We start from the raw sequence: 14,043 nt of genomic DNA, 5'->3' as shown, positions 1-14,043 counted from the left end.
TGGGTACCACTAAGGTGGGGTGGGGGGGCTGGGATGGAACAGAAAGAACAGCAGGCGCCCCCGGAGGTGGAGGGGTGGGTGACCCCAGCTTCCACGCCGACCTTCCCTCTGCCCTCCTGTTCCTGGCCCAGACTTGCAGGCTGAGCAGGGTGATGCCGGGGTCTTGACTGGTCGCAGGCCCCCAGCCGCTCCTCCTCCAGTCCATGGTCTGCGTGGAGGCCTGTCCCTGAACCTGGGGGGCCCCTGGGCCTACATTGCCCTCACGCCGGTCTCTCCTCTCTCCCCAGGATGTTTGATGAGCGAATTTTCACAGGTACGTGTGGGGACCGGCTAGTCCGTTCTGAAGCTGCCGAGTAAGTGCTGCTATCCCGCAGGGCCCCGGGCCGGGGAGGGAGCCTGGGTACGGCGTCCACCTCCGGGTAGACACAGCCCACAGCTCCCAGACGCAGACAGCCCCTTGGGAGTAGTAAAGCTAATGTGTAGGGAACACCTGCACGTGTCAGGTGCTCTCCTAAGCTGTTAGCATATTCAGTTTTACTTTAATTTCCCGTTGAACATTCCTACGAAGTGGGTTCTGCTCTTTTCCCTGAAGCCCAGCTGGTCAGCAGTGAGGTCTGGCCGCAAACCCAGGGCGCGGGGGCGCCAACCAGTGGGCGGCATGCCTCCCGGGAGGGAGAGTCGGGCTCTGCCTGGTGCAGCAAAGGGAGCACAGATCTTGGGGTGCGACAGAGCTGGGTCCTGGTTCTGGCCCTCCTTCCCACCAGCTTTGTGACCTTGGCCAGGATCCTGTGGGCCTCAGTTTCCACATCTGTGAAATGGGGGCGGGTAGTCAGCATCTTCCTCTGAGTTCTTGGGATAATTACATGAGAGAATGGTTTTGTAGTCCGGCCTTGGGGGCCACTTGGCCTCTTTCCCAAGGGTGCCCTCAGCGTTAATGGTGAATGTGAGGCTGGGACAGTTATTTCTGGCTGCTCCTTCCTCCTGCAACCCTCCCAGATCCCTGGCATCCTCTGGCACCGGGGCCTATGTTCCTTCTCTACCCAGGACCCATTCCTGGCTTGGTAGAGCCCAGACCATACGCAAGGGGTGCCGCCAAGAGCCTTGCACAGGCCACTGCCCAGGTGCCCGATAGGCAGGCAGGAGGCTAGAGGGCCTTGGCCCTGACCTGTCCTCACCTCTCCGCCCAGGGAACAAGTTTACCAAAGACCCCACGAAGCTGGAGCCAGCCAGCCCGCCAGAGGATACCTCTACAGAGATCTCCCGTGCATCTGTCCTCGACCTGCCCGGGACTGCTCGGTAAGGCCCCACGCCAGGTCCTGGCCCACCGCCTCCCCGACTCCGGTCTGGCGGTGTTACCTGCGGGTAGGGGGTGGGGGAGCAAGGCCTGGGGCTGGCCAGAGGATGCCGTGCCCAGCAGCTCCTGACACCTACACACACACACACACACACACACACACCCTTGTGTCCTCACCCCGCTGTGAGCCAGGGAGAATCCGAAGGGACAGAGGAGAACAGAGACTGTGCCGATTTTTTTCCACCTGGTGAGCTCTTGTCCCCGCTCAGGATCTAGCCAGAGGTTGCCTGGTCTCTCAGAAGCCTTCCCTGGCACCCAGACTACGTCAGGCATCTGCCCTGCGTGTCTACAAGGCCCTGCCCTCAGCTCATGGCCTGGTCACCACCGTCCACCAGTGCCACCCACCCAGGCTCTGGGCCCTTGGCGGCCAGGGATGGCTCGTTCATTCCAGAACCACCATGTCCAGCCCAGGCCTCCCCCACAGTGCTCCGTGAATTCACTGAATCATCCATCCAGGGGCCCTGCCCGTCTTTGCTTCCCAGACCTCCGTACCCTCTCCAGGCTGGTGGTCCCTCAGCTCTCAATCCCCCCCCCAGCAGGCGCTGATGGAACCTCACTGTGCTAAGTTGTGGGGCTCCCATACTGGCCCGAGCCAGGCCTCGGGAGCTCCCAGCTGGTGGGGAAGGTGGACGCCCAGACCGTTCACCCCAGGGTAGGGAGCAGCGTCTTGGCTAGGGTGGCAGGTGATCGCTGCCCTGGGGGACCCTGCACTGGGCCTCTCTCCCATAGGGAGGACCGCCCTGTGGGGATGGGAGTGAATGTGGTTGGGGGTGTGGAGCTGGCAGCCACTGTGGGCTCCCACCCGAGGGGAGAGCTAGGCCTCCTTCCTTCCCGCAGGTCGGACAAGAATGGTGTCTCTGAAGACTGTGGGCCAGGTGAGGAGGAGCAGGAGCCCCACTGTGTGTGTCCTGGGGTGAGCGGGTGTCCACCAGCACCCCCCCCGTCTCCCCTCCCAGCAGCCTTGGGGAGGAGGGAGGCAAGCTCAGCCCATGAGCCTGGAATACTAATGAGCTACCCTGCCCATCCCTGCCCCCCACCCCCCAGGCCTCAGAGCATGCTGGGAGCTCACTGGGAGGCTGGAGGGGCTGGTGGGACGTAGGTGGCATTATGGGGGAGTCGGGATGGCTTCCGGCTTCCGGCTTCCGGCTTCCGGCATCACCACTGTTTCCCGGTGTGTCCGCGGCAAGTGGCTTCCCTCTGTGGGCTTCCGTAACCAGGCCTATAAATTGGAGATACCAGGATGGAACTCAGGACCTGCATGATGACCCTCCACTCCTGGGCTGGGCAGGAGCTCGAGGCCGGCATGACTGTTCCCAGGGCATTACTAACTAGGCACAGGCCTAAGAATGTTCTAGAATGGTTTGCCTTTCCCAGCCAAGCTCAGGCCCACACCTAACTGGATCCCTCATTCCCTCCTCGCAGGAACTTCTGGGGAGCTGAGTGGGCTGAGGCCCATTAAAATTGAGCCAGAGGATCTAGATATTATTCAGGTCACCGTCCCAGGTAAGGGACAGGTGTCTGAAGGGCTGCCCTGCTGCCCCACATGAACCTCCGGGAATCAAGCAGTTCCCACTCCTGGACCGGCCAGAAGCACCATGTCCCCTCGTAGGCTATCCCCTCTGTCTCCCGAGGGCCAAGAAGGGGTCTCGAGGCCATTGTTTCTCTAGTTTTGATCCCATATTCGCCTCCAGTGGGGTATATGGCACGCGCTTTCTGCAGCCGGGTCTGCCCTCTACGCTGGCAAGCCTGTCTCTCGGCTCTGGTCTTCCTAAAGGTCCCCCCCCCGCCTGCCAGGCCTCCCCGCTCAGGCCTGGCTCCCCTGGGATTTATAAGGCAGGAGGGAGGAGAAGGAAAGGTATGGGATAGGAGGGTCTGAGTCTGACTCCAGACTTAGAAGCCCCTGAGCCTCTGTCTCCACATCTGTGAAAAAGAGGGTGTACGTGGTCCCTGGAGGCTCAGTGTGGGGTTTCCCCCACCCCAGGCCCCCCCCCGCCTGGCATCTAGCACAACTGGTCACTAAAGCTGTCCTTCCAGAGTTCCGGGGCACGGCTTCCTTAAGGGTCCTGCTCTGCGGGCACGCGGGGCTGGGGGTCCCCAAGGGACCGTGACAGTGTGGGACAAGCAGAAGATGCTTCTGTCCTTTTGTCTCTAGACCCATCGCCCACCTCTGAGGAGATGACAGACTCAATGCCTGGGCATCTGCCCTCAGAAGATTCTGGTTACGGGATGGAGATGCTGACTGGTAAGAAATGGGCTGGGGACCCACCTCCTTGGGGCATAACGGGGAGAAGGGTGGGCCAGGAAGCCCCCCAGAGGAAACCCAGTGTGTGTCTGACTCCCTGTGCGGGCTAGGTTCCTCTCTGGAAACTTGGAAGTCGGCCTTGGTTTATATTAAGTCTGGCTTCTACGTCTTTCCCACGAGCCCCCATGTCAATTAACTTGTTCATTTGTTCAACAACTATTTACTGAGCACCTGCTATGTACCAGGAGGTCCCGTGCGAGGTGCTGGGGACAGAGCAGTATACCAAACACACCAAGGTGCCTGTGTTCCCAGTGCAGGGAGACAGAGAGTAAGCAAATCACTAGGTAAAATAGAAAGTCAGAGGGTGGTAAGTGCACTGGGCGGGGGCACAAAGCCAGAAGGGGGAGGTGTGAGGGGCAGGGGTGCGGTGGTTATTACAGGACTTGGGCGGTCAGAGAGGACCTCACTGAGAAAGTGACTTTGGAGCAAAGACCTGAAGGAGGTGGGAGCCATTGAATGTCAGGAAAGAGCTTTTCAGGTGGCGGGAATAGCATGTGCCAAGGCCCTGAGGTGGGTTATGCCCAGCATGTTCAAGGAGAAGCAAGGCGGCCCAGGTGGCTGGTGTGAGTGAGGTGGGGAGGGTGAGGTCAGGGAGGTAGGTGATGGTGTGGGTTGTGCAGGGCAAGTATGTCAAAGGAAAGAGTGGAGGCTTGACTCTGAGGAGACAGAAACCTCCTCATGGGGGGGTGGTTGGAGGTAACGAGGGACATTCTAACAGTGTTTACTCTGACCACAGGGTTGAGGATAAAATGCAGGGGAATGAGGACAAAGACAGAAACGAGACTATTATAATATCCTAGCCAAGAGGACTGGTCCGGCAGGTAGAGAGCAGCAAGGGGGGAACGGGGCTCTATAGGTTTTGTGTTTTCAATTTCATTTTGGAAATGTTCAAAAACATGCAAAATTGAAAACAGTAGTTTAATGAATCTCGTGCGCCCACCTCCCATCTCCAACCATTATCAACAGATGATCTGTATTTATTATAGATAATAAAAGCAAGAATTACTATAGGTAAAGTTTTTTATTTTTTTTTAAAGAGCATTTATTTGAGGGGCGCCTGGGTGGCTCAGTCATTAAGTGTCTGCCTTTGGCTCAGGGCATGATCTGAGGATCCTGGGATCGAGCCCCACGTCGGGAAGCCTGCTTCTCCCTCTCCCACTCTCCCCTGCTTGTGTTCCCTCTCTCTCTCTCTCTCTGTCAAATAAGTAAGTAAAATCATTAAAATCTAAAAAAAAAAAAAAAAAGATTGAGGGCGCCTGGGTGGCTCCGTTGGTTAAGTGACTGCCTTCGGCTCAGGTCATGATCCTGGAGTCCCGGGATCGAGTCCCGCATCGGGCTCCCTGCTCAGCGGAGAGTCTGCTTCTCCCTCTGACCCTCTCCCCTCTCGTGCTCTCTATCTCTCATTCTCTGTCTCTCAAATAAATAAATAAAATCTTAAAAAAAAGAAAGAAAAAACTATGTGCTCAACTGTTAAAAAAAGAGAGAGAGAGAGTGAGCAAGAGTGCAGGGAGGGGCAGAGGGAGACGGAGGGAGAGGGTTCCAAGCAGACTCTAATGCTGAGTGTGAAGCCCAGCACGGGGCTCGATCCCAGGACCCTGAGATCCTGATCTAAACCAAAAATCAAAAGTTGGACACTCAACTGACTGAGCCATTCAGGCGCCCCTAGGTGAAGTTTTTTAGAAGTGGGTTATCACAAAGACAAATAGCATGTTAAGTATAGGACACAAGATTCACAGAGAGGCTAGAAAATGATGTTAGTACTCAAATAATTAAAATTTAGAAAGCTTGGTAATAGAAGATGCAGGGCCAGGCCACGAAACGCGAAGAAGGGGACTGGACTGTCTTTTGTGTGTTTCCCGTGTGTGCATTATCTGGTGTGGGCTTGATTGGGAGTGGAAGGCCGGGGTGCCGGAAGGATACCATGCAAAAGCATATATAGCAGGTGGCATTTAAATGACCAGCGCAGGGGCACCCGGCTGGCTCAGTTAGTGGAGCGTGCGACTCTTGATCTCGGGGTCATGAGTTCGAGCCCCATGTGGGGCATAGAGATTACTTGAAAACAGTAAAATTAAATAAATAAACGGGGCAAAGAGGTCGGAGAAATGGAACGTTCAACGTGAAAAGCAACTGCAGAAAGGTATGGATGACACAGCATTTTATGTAAGTTTGGAAACATTGTTTCAAAATTCCAAAAAAACAGCGTTGTTTAATGTTTTATTAAAAAATCAGGTGCAAAAATGACAAAATGCTAACATACTCATTCCGGCTGGTGGGTACATGGGTGTTTATTATATTCTGCCTGCTTTGCTGCACTTGAGAAATTCCCCCACCCCCCCCCGACCAAAAATAGACACATGACTGGAAAAACAAGGTTTCCTGCAGGCCCAGGTGGGTGGTGCCGTGTTCATTGGTGACAGAATTAAAGCAGAACATCTCTGCCCCTCGTCGGCTTCCATCTTCCCTGTCAGGGAGAACGGGTCTGGCAACAGGAGCAGGGGAAGAGGACCCGGGAGTCGCGCTCAGTGGGGCGACACGCAGGGTCTGCAGAGCTGCAGGCTGTGGGCGCCTGTCTGGCTCCAGCTTCTGAGGAGTCAGACCCCAGGCAGATAATCCCAAAGATCCCCGGTCCACAGCACTGGAGCAGGGTCATGGGGGACAGAAGACGAACCGGCCATGGAAAACAGACTTCCAGGCTATTTGTCCAAACCACAGACAGGTCGAGCACGTGCCCATCCCGGGCTCGGTTCTGGAGCCCACTTCCACGTGGATGACTGAACCATGAGAAGGGACCCAGTGTGGGTTCATTGATTAGTTGGCTCATGGGACGCCAGGATCTGGGGCCAGTGGCAGGCCAGCTGGGGAAGCGGGGCGGCCCAGGGACCCCAGCCTCCTCCTGGGGGAGCTTTCCCACGGTGTCCTGGGGGCTCGGTCCTTCCTCTCGTATTTATCAGTCAGGCAAAGGTAGTTCAGGCGGTAAGATTACGCAGTTGGCAGGTGCCTCGGGACAGGACGGGCAGTGTCCCCGGGAATGACGTTCCCCGTGGCCTTCAGAGACCAGAACCCTGGGCCGGAACCCACAGGGAAAACTCACAGCCCAAGGACACAAGTCACACGGGTGGTGGACCCCAGGGAACAGACCCCAAGCTGGTGTTTAATGGGCGGGGCGGGGGGGTTATTAGGGGCTGCCCTTGGGCTCAGCAGTTAAGTAAGTAAGGGGGTGGGAGCGTGGGGGGCCGGGAGGGAAGCGGAGGCATGATGCGGCCCCACCGACAGCCTCTGCCGGCCCCACGGGAAGCTCTGCGGCTAGAATGGCCTGGGCTATCCTCAGTCAGCCCAGAGTTGGCCTGGGCTATCCTCAAATCAGTCATGGGACGGGAGTCGCCCCTGGAAGGGGACCCGAGTGGTGCATCCCAGTGTCCGCCGCAGCTCGGATGGTTGATCGCACGCAAAAAAAAAGAGCAAGCAACACAAACACGCGCAGCCTCAGGGAAACAGAAAGGGGACATCTCTTCTGCACCCCTTAGTCGGGCGGAACCTTTGTTGAGCATGTTGGGAAATGGGTGCCCCTCTGGTGCCGGTAAGGATGCAGCTTGCCAAGTTGCTTTCTCAGGAGATTGGTCAGCCTGACGAGCTGTCAAAACAAGCACCCCCTGGGGGTTCCCACCGTCCGGTCCTAGGAAGTGATCTGAAACACGGACAGCGTCTTCCACACGGGGATGTTCGTGGCCATGTTACTGATAAAGAAAGAACTGGAAAGAGCCAGCCCAGCTGGCGGGGACCTGTTGATGGCATCCTCCTGATGGACTGTCAGCAGCCACCAAAAATAAGCCGCGAGGGGGGAGCACGGAAGGCACAAGGCTGCTCTGTTTGCAACTGTTGAAAACATAATCACTGGTTAAACAACAAGGAAGAAACTGCTGGAACAGTAGCTATGCGAGGTTAAGTGGTGTATCTTTTTCATTTCCTCAGCCAGTCGGGATGGGCTTTTAATAGCTTGGTCGTGAAGAAAGACTGTTCTGGACGGGCTGGGCAGGACCAGACTTGACAACAGTCTCTGGAGAAACTGGGGAGGGGGGTGGGCATTCAGGTGACCCGTGGCTCAGGATGAGCTGGCAGAGGGTCCTGGCCCCCAAGGTCACAGGGTACCAGGCTGTGGTCACAGTGCCGTTAGAGAAGACCGTGGGTATCTATCTCCGTCTGGACCCCAGGGGGCTGGGCGGCCGTGGGCCAGTGGGCCTATTGGAATGGCTTCTCCTCTTTGGCGTGACAGAGGGTGGGAACCTGAGGTCCAGCTGGGCCAGTCCACCTGCCCAGGGGCACCCAGCCTCGGGCTGGAGCTCAGGTTTGCTGACTGCCCGTCTGAGGTGCCTTTCCAAGCACCCCACTCAAAACCGACGAAGTTGGAAGATTCCGAGGTCCTCAGGACCACCGTGGTTTAGAATGGGGGGTGTGTGTCCGTGTGTCCCTGTGCGTGTGCTTTTTCTGCTGACACGTGTGCATGGTAAATGATGCAGAGTTCTATGCCCCGGACAAGAGGAGCTCCCCTGCCCCCTCCTCGGGTCCTTCATATGTCCTTTTTCTGCATGTGTGCATATGCGTGTGGCTACAATTTTGCACAGAGATTTTGCACAGACTATTTGTCCAAACCACAGACAGGTCGAGCACAGGTTGTCCCTCCCTCCCTTACCCGGTGCCTTGGACATCTCTAGAGTGCTGGGATAGTTGGCATGTCCTTGATCATATCTGGGGGGTGTTGCCGGTTATTCACAGTTGAAAACGGGGGCACAGTGAGCCAGGTGCGGGGGGCTCATTCAGGGTAAATAGCCCAGCCCCCAACACCTGGGTGGAGTATCTGGTGCATTCCCCACGTTTGGAATTTGGGACTCCAAAGCAGACGGGTCACAGCCCCCCAGGAGCGGCCCCGGCCCAACAGAAGCCCCTCCTTAGTGGGGCTGAGGATACCTGGATCCGTTGGACGGCGGGGGTGGGTCCTCTCCTGCCCGGGCTCCAGATGGACCTTGACTCCTTGTTGCTACTCCCAGGACGAGGGCACATGGCCGGCTCACGGCAGGGACAGACTCCCTGGCCAGGTCTCCCCCCTCATGTCCCTCCAGGCCACCTTGTAACCTTAATTAGTGCTCCAGGTGTGACACTTGGGTGGTTCCCTTCCCCTGGGACTGACCATTACCTGACCCCTTGTCACAGGTCCCTGCCCAGGAAAACTCCCTGGTGGCCCTGCGGGTCCCACCAGACTCCTCTCTCGCTGACTGCCCCCCCCCCCCTTCATCTGGAAATGGCAAAAATGCAGTGGATTAGCAGGACCTTCCAGAAGCTGGCTGTGAGATGGGGCTCTGCTTGCTTGCCTGGGAGGAAATCGAGGCACACCAACGTGGGGTGGGAGGTGGGACAGTGACAGTGCAGGAGTGTCACCAGGTCCGTTACCGCTGCGGACAGCTGAGCCAGGGGACATGAGAGCCACGTAAACCACACGCCCTAGGTCGGCAGCCGAGTAGGGAGGAAGCTGAGATAGTGATCCTCCAATGGCCCTACGCCGTTGCCTGAGAGATGTTTCCAGGCAGTTCTGCTTCTCCCAGCTTGCTGGGCCCAGCATCCACTGCCCACAGTGAGTCCATTTCCCTGAGGAAGGTTGAGGCCTGCTCCCAGGGCTGGCCCTCAACCTTTTCAAGTCGGCTGAGCATAGATGCAACCCTCCAGAACCTTCCAGCGCCTTCCACGCTGAGCCCCAAGCCTCAGGCTTGTCTGGTGATCCCAGGTGCAGGCTCACCTTTCCCTCCAGCCTGAGCGAATTTGGACTCTTGGCAGCTCTCCTGGGACCAGCCCCCTTCCTTCCAGCTCACCATTCCCACCTGGGGACAGGGGACCGTGCCCTGGTCTCCCTTGTCCCCACGTGCTCCCCCCAGGAGCCGGCGGGAGAGCAGACGGGCGCTGGCCAGGAGTCCGGCAGAACCTGGGCCCCACCAGTTCGGCCGCTCTCCAGCTCGGCTGCACGTCGTGGGCCGACACAGGCCCTTGGAGGCTTAGTCCGGCATGTGAAAGCACCTGGCGCCACAGCGCCTGCGAGCTTCCCAAATTACAGCCTCCTTCCACTTGTTAAAAGTACTGACCAGCCCTTGATGCCTTCCTGGCTCCAGCCCTGGTAATGAAGGGGTGCTGCAGAGGGAGGCCCCGCAGCATGGCTGTCCCCAGCCCTGCACCCCAGTCCCGGTGTCCGCGTGCACCTACTTCCTCCCCCAGCCAGAACCTCAGTTTGCCACCGTCCCCCACGCTGCTTCTGCTCCCTCCCCGCCTGTGCCCCTCTCCCCTACTGCCTTTCCTAGACTCTCCTCGTCAGCCCAGGTGCTCCCCTCCTCTCCACCCCCCCAGGCCAGCAGGGTCCCCCACCCCCATACAGCTTCTGCACTCCCCAGTTGACGTGCCACATCCTGGCAGGCTGGGGACAAGACAGTCTGTTGCTGTGAGCTTAGGCGAGGATCAGTGCCATCTCATCAGAGAGCCCCGTGGACCACCTGACCTGGGGTAGCCCCACGCCCCCCCCACCCGCCCTCCCCTTACCCAGCCACCTTTCTTCACGGCATCCCTGCTCACTGGCGCTCTGTGTTCGAGCTGGTGTCACAGCAGGAGGACAGGGCCTTGTCTTGTCCCCGCGTGTCCTAGTGCCTAGAGCAGAACCTAGCACACGGAAAGAAGGACCGACCGACGTGGGTCTGGTCTCCAGACGGTGCGAACCGAATGTGCTCTGACACCTGGCTCTGAACTTGGCCTTTTTTTGTTTGTTTGTTTAAGATTTTATTTATTTATTTATTTGAGAGAGAGAGAGAAAACATGAGAGGGGGGAGGGTCAGAGGGAAAAGCAGACTCCCCGCTGAGCAGGGAGCCCGATGCAGGACTCGATCCCGGGACTCCGGGATCATGACCTGAGCCGAAGGCAGTCACTTAACCAGCTGAGCCACCCAGGCGCCCGTGAACTTGGCCTTCTTGTGTGAAGACGAGGGTGGGTTGCCTGTACAGGATCGAGGTCCCTGATCCCATCCGGGGGGTCAGCATGCTCTGCTCCAGAGTCAGCCTGCTGCACCCCCCCTTGTCTGGCCTGACGTTCCTGGGGAGATGGTGCTTGTGGCTTCCTGGCACCCTCTCTTCTCTTTCAGAGAAAGGCCCCAGCGAGGACCCGCGGCCCGAGGAGAGGCCCGTAGAGGGTGAGGCGCTGTCCACCTCCCACCTTTCAGCCCATCACCCCATCTCCCCTCCCCTCCCCCGCCCTTCCTCTCCCTATTGTCTCTGGTTCTCTCCACCCCATCTCTCCCCAACACCCCATTTGGAGGCGGGAGTCCTGGGAGGAGGTTTACAGACCTGTCTTCTAGAACTAGGAGGTACCTGATCAGAGGTACAAGCAGCTCTTTCTGGTAAGGGAAATGCAGAGCATTCTCAGTCTTTGTTTTTATACATAGCCTGCTTCTTTCACAAAGGTTTTAAGTCTGGAGTCTGAGCACGTAGCATTGAGGGCGGGAAGCACAAAATTGGCTTTGTGTCCAACAGACCTGCTCATTCTCAGGAACGCCGCTCATTCCCTTCCTGCTGAGTGAGAGTTGTGCAGGACGAGAGATCAAAGTGGGGATGGGTCTGTTTCCTCTTGGGAGTATCTGCCCCCGGAATGGAATGTGAGAGGGTGTGTGAGGAGAGAAGGGACCTCGCCCTAAACCCAGCCTGACCTGGGGTGGGGGTAGAAAAGTCCACTGCCACCTGGTGGCAGCGTACTCAATTTGCCGGCTTACCACTCACCCACTAGCTAAGTCACTTCCTGAGCTGGTCTAGAATGACACACGCTTCGAAAGATCTGTGGTCATTCTTAGGCTGCAAAATCTTCCAAATCTTCATTCAGGCCCGGTGATACCTTAGACCTGATTTTAGAAGCAGACATATTAAGTTCAGGAATTGCAGACCTGTCTGGGGGTGCCATTTCTGAGAAAATAGGTTAGCTGCTACCACCACGACCCCGGCCTTCCCCCATTCCAAGGTCCCAACGCAGGGTCATTCTTGGTGCCGGCAGAGCTGGGACATGAGCTGAGAAGCGGGGTGCTGCTGCCTCTGGGGAGGCCCAGCAGGCTGCCTTTTGCCTTCCAGACAGCCACGGTGACGTGATCCGGCCCCTGCGGAAGCAGGTGGAGCTTCTCTTCAACACGCGATACGGTGAGCCAGGAGCCGGCCGGGGCCCCGGGCAGCTCGCCCTCCCCTCTAGCTGCCCTGCTTGCAGAAGGACGTGGGGCCCCCGCTGCTCCCTGCTCTTGCACGAGGCAGGAAGGGGACGGAGGGGTCAGGGCCCACTGGGAAGGGGATGGGGACACCCGGGGAACCTCCCCCCCCCCGCAACGTGGCCCCTGTTGCCTTCTCCATCACCTGCCCGCTCCCGGTCGGCCTCGGCCTCAGGTTGGAGAGCCCGCTCTGCCCACCGCCGGAATCGCTCCTCCATCCTCACGGACACCCTCATTCGGGGTCCTCGGGAGGACACACGCACAGCAAGACCTTTCCTACTCGAGAGTCCGGGAAAGAGGATGGGGCGGGGGCCAGGAGGCAGGGGAGGCTGTTCTTTTATTAGGCCCCAGTGGTTTGCCGGGCACTGCCCAGGGGCTTCATGCCAAGTTCTCCCATCTCACAAAACCCCTGTGTCCTTGTACGCATTTGACAGACGAGGAGACATGAGGCTTGGGCAAATGATATGGCTTGTCCGAGTGTGAGTGGCAGTGCCCAGCCTGGGCCTCCAACCTGTCCCATTCCCAAGGCGTGGGGTTGGGCCACGCAGAGTTTGGGAGTTATGTATGGATAACGGGGGGCTCTCTGGAAGTCCTTTCTGGCAGCCCAGGGATAAGCGGGCTTGGGCGGAGCCAAAACCAGGTCTCACCAACCATCGGTGGTTTCTTGTGCACTGCCTGGCTACGAGGGTTTGGGGGTCCCACTGACTCGGGTTCGCATCCCCCAGCTCTGGGCTCCGCCACCTGAGTCCTGTCCCCCTCTGAGCTCCTGGTCTCTTACCTGCAGACTGGGGTCACGGTACCCACCTCTCAGGACGGTTGGGGGGTCAACTAAGCACTGACTCTCAAGAGAGCCCTGGCACATGCACCCCCCCCCCCCGGCCCTGCACAGACGCGGGAGGCTAGAGCCGGGGCTCGTGCCCTTATAGCCCTGGATGGCCCTACAGCAGCCATGTCTCTGCAGCCAAGGCCATTGGCATCTCGGAGCCCGTCAAGGTGCCCTACTCCAAGTTCCTGATGTACCCTGAGGAGCTGTTTGTGGTGGGGCTGCCTGAAGGCATCTCCCTCCGCAGGCCCAACTGCTTCGGGATCGCCAAGCTCCGGAAGATCCTGGAGGCCAGCAACAGCATCCAGTTTGTCATCAAGAGGTAAGGCTTGGCCGTGTCCGCAGGGGGCCCCTCCAGGGTGGCCCGGCGCCTGGGAGTGGCGCCAGAGTGCCATCTTCGTCTTCAGATCAGGGCAGACTTTTTTGTTGTTTGGACACAGTGGGGCGTTAGATAAGGTTTGGCCACAGTTGGGTAGGCGGGAGGTTGCCCAGACCCTGCCCGGGCCTGCCAGACCCGAAGCAACCCGCCTGTTTGTCTCCATGTGCAGTGGGAATCTGCCCGCCGGCTTCCTTTCCTGGACCGTTCTGCGCATTCTCTGGGCGTGTGTTGGTATCCTGGGTCGGGGGCATCAGGGCGCTGCTGAGGGCAGTGGCCCATTGTCCCAGGGTTGGAAAATATGGGGGTGGCGGGTCCTTTCTGTTTCCCTGGGCATCTCGTTTTTGTCTTCGAGGGCCCGGTGGAGCTCCGCATATCCCCGCCCATGAGCCCAGCTCAGACATACAGTCCCTGTGGAAAAGATGGAGGCAGCTACTGATTTGAGGCTGGGGTGGGGGGGGGTCTGGGGTGACCTGTTTGTTGCTACTGTGTGATACTATTATGTCAATTGAGGCTTGGTTTGCTTGAAAGTGACAAAGAGGAGAGTCCTAAGGGTTTGCTCCCCCTAGGGGAGTAGATGGCCCCCAAATTGGGAGATTCATGGCATCCTTCATGGCAGGTGATGGGGCGTGGGGCAGGGTGCTCTCCCACGGTGGCCTGGTTTGCACCAGGAGGAACGAGGAGGGGGGGTACTCCAAGAGACACAAATAATGCACATGTGGTTCCTTCCTTCGGTAAATACATCTGAGTGCCAACTGCGGGCCAGGCTGTGAGAAGCAGCGCATGCCGAGGTCTGCCCTCGAGTTGGCCAGTCTCATTGACTAAAACTACCATCTAATGTCAGGTAGAGATAAACGCTAGGACCTAGGGTCTGGGGGCAGAGAGGGGCAGGAGGAATCTATCTAAGGAAGCGAGGCATGC

General features: G+C 58.2%; 1 protein-coding gene across 7 annotated transcripts in view; it reads left to right on the top strand.

Annotated features, from left to right (window-relative positions):
* The window catches only part of GTF2IRD1 (GTF2I repeat domain containing 1), a 101,980-nt gene that overhangs the window by 51,987 nt on the left and 35,950 nt on the right, over nucleotides 1-14,043 (top strand). For 6 of the 7 annotated variants that reach the window (XM_027612593.1, XM_027612587.1, XM_027612588.1 and 3 more), the window contains 8 exons: nucleotides 288-313; nucleotides 1,188-1,296; nucleotides 2,192-2,229; nucleotides 2,777-2,857; nucleotides 3,507-3,596; nucleotides 10,823-10,870; nucleotides 11,796-11,861; nucleotides 12,885-13,068. In XM_027612593.1, coding sequence (XP_027468394.1) covers nucleotides 288-313; nucleotides 1,188-1,296; nucleotides 2,192-2,229; nucleotides 2,777-2,857; nucleotides 3,507-3,596; nucleotides 10,823-10,870; nucleotides 11,796-11,861; nucleotides 12,885-13,068 — 642 coding nt within the window. The remainder of the gene's footprint in view (nucleotides 1-287; nucleotides 314-1,187; nucleotides 1,297-2,191; nucleotides 2,230-2,776; nucleotides 2,858-3,506; nucleotides 3,597-10,822; nucleotides 10,871-11,795; nucleotides 11,862-12,884; nucleotides 13,069-14,043) is intronic. The other variant, XM_027612589.1, reaches the window with a different exon arrangement.

Source organism: Zalophus californianus, chromosome 10, assembly GCF_009762305.2.
Source record: "Zalophus californianus isolate mZalCal1 chromosome 10, mZalCal1.pri.v2, whole genome shotgun sequence".
Lineage (NCBI taxonomy): Eukaryota > Metazoa > Chordata > Mammalia > Carnivora > Otariidae > Zalophus > Zalophus californianus.
This window is presented reverse-complemented; position numbering and strand designations above follow the sequence as displayed.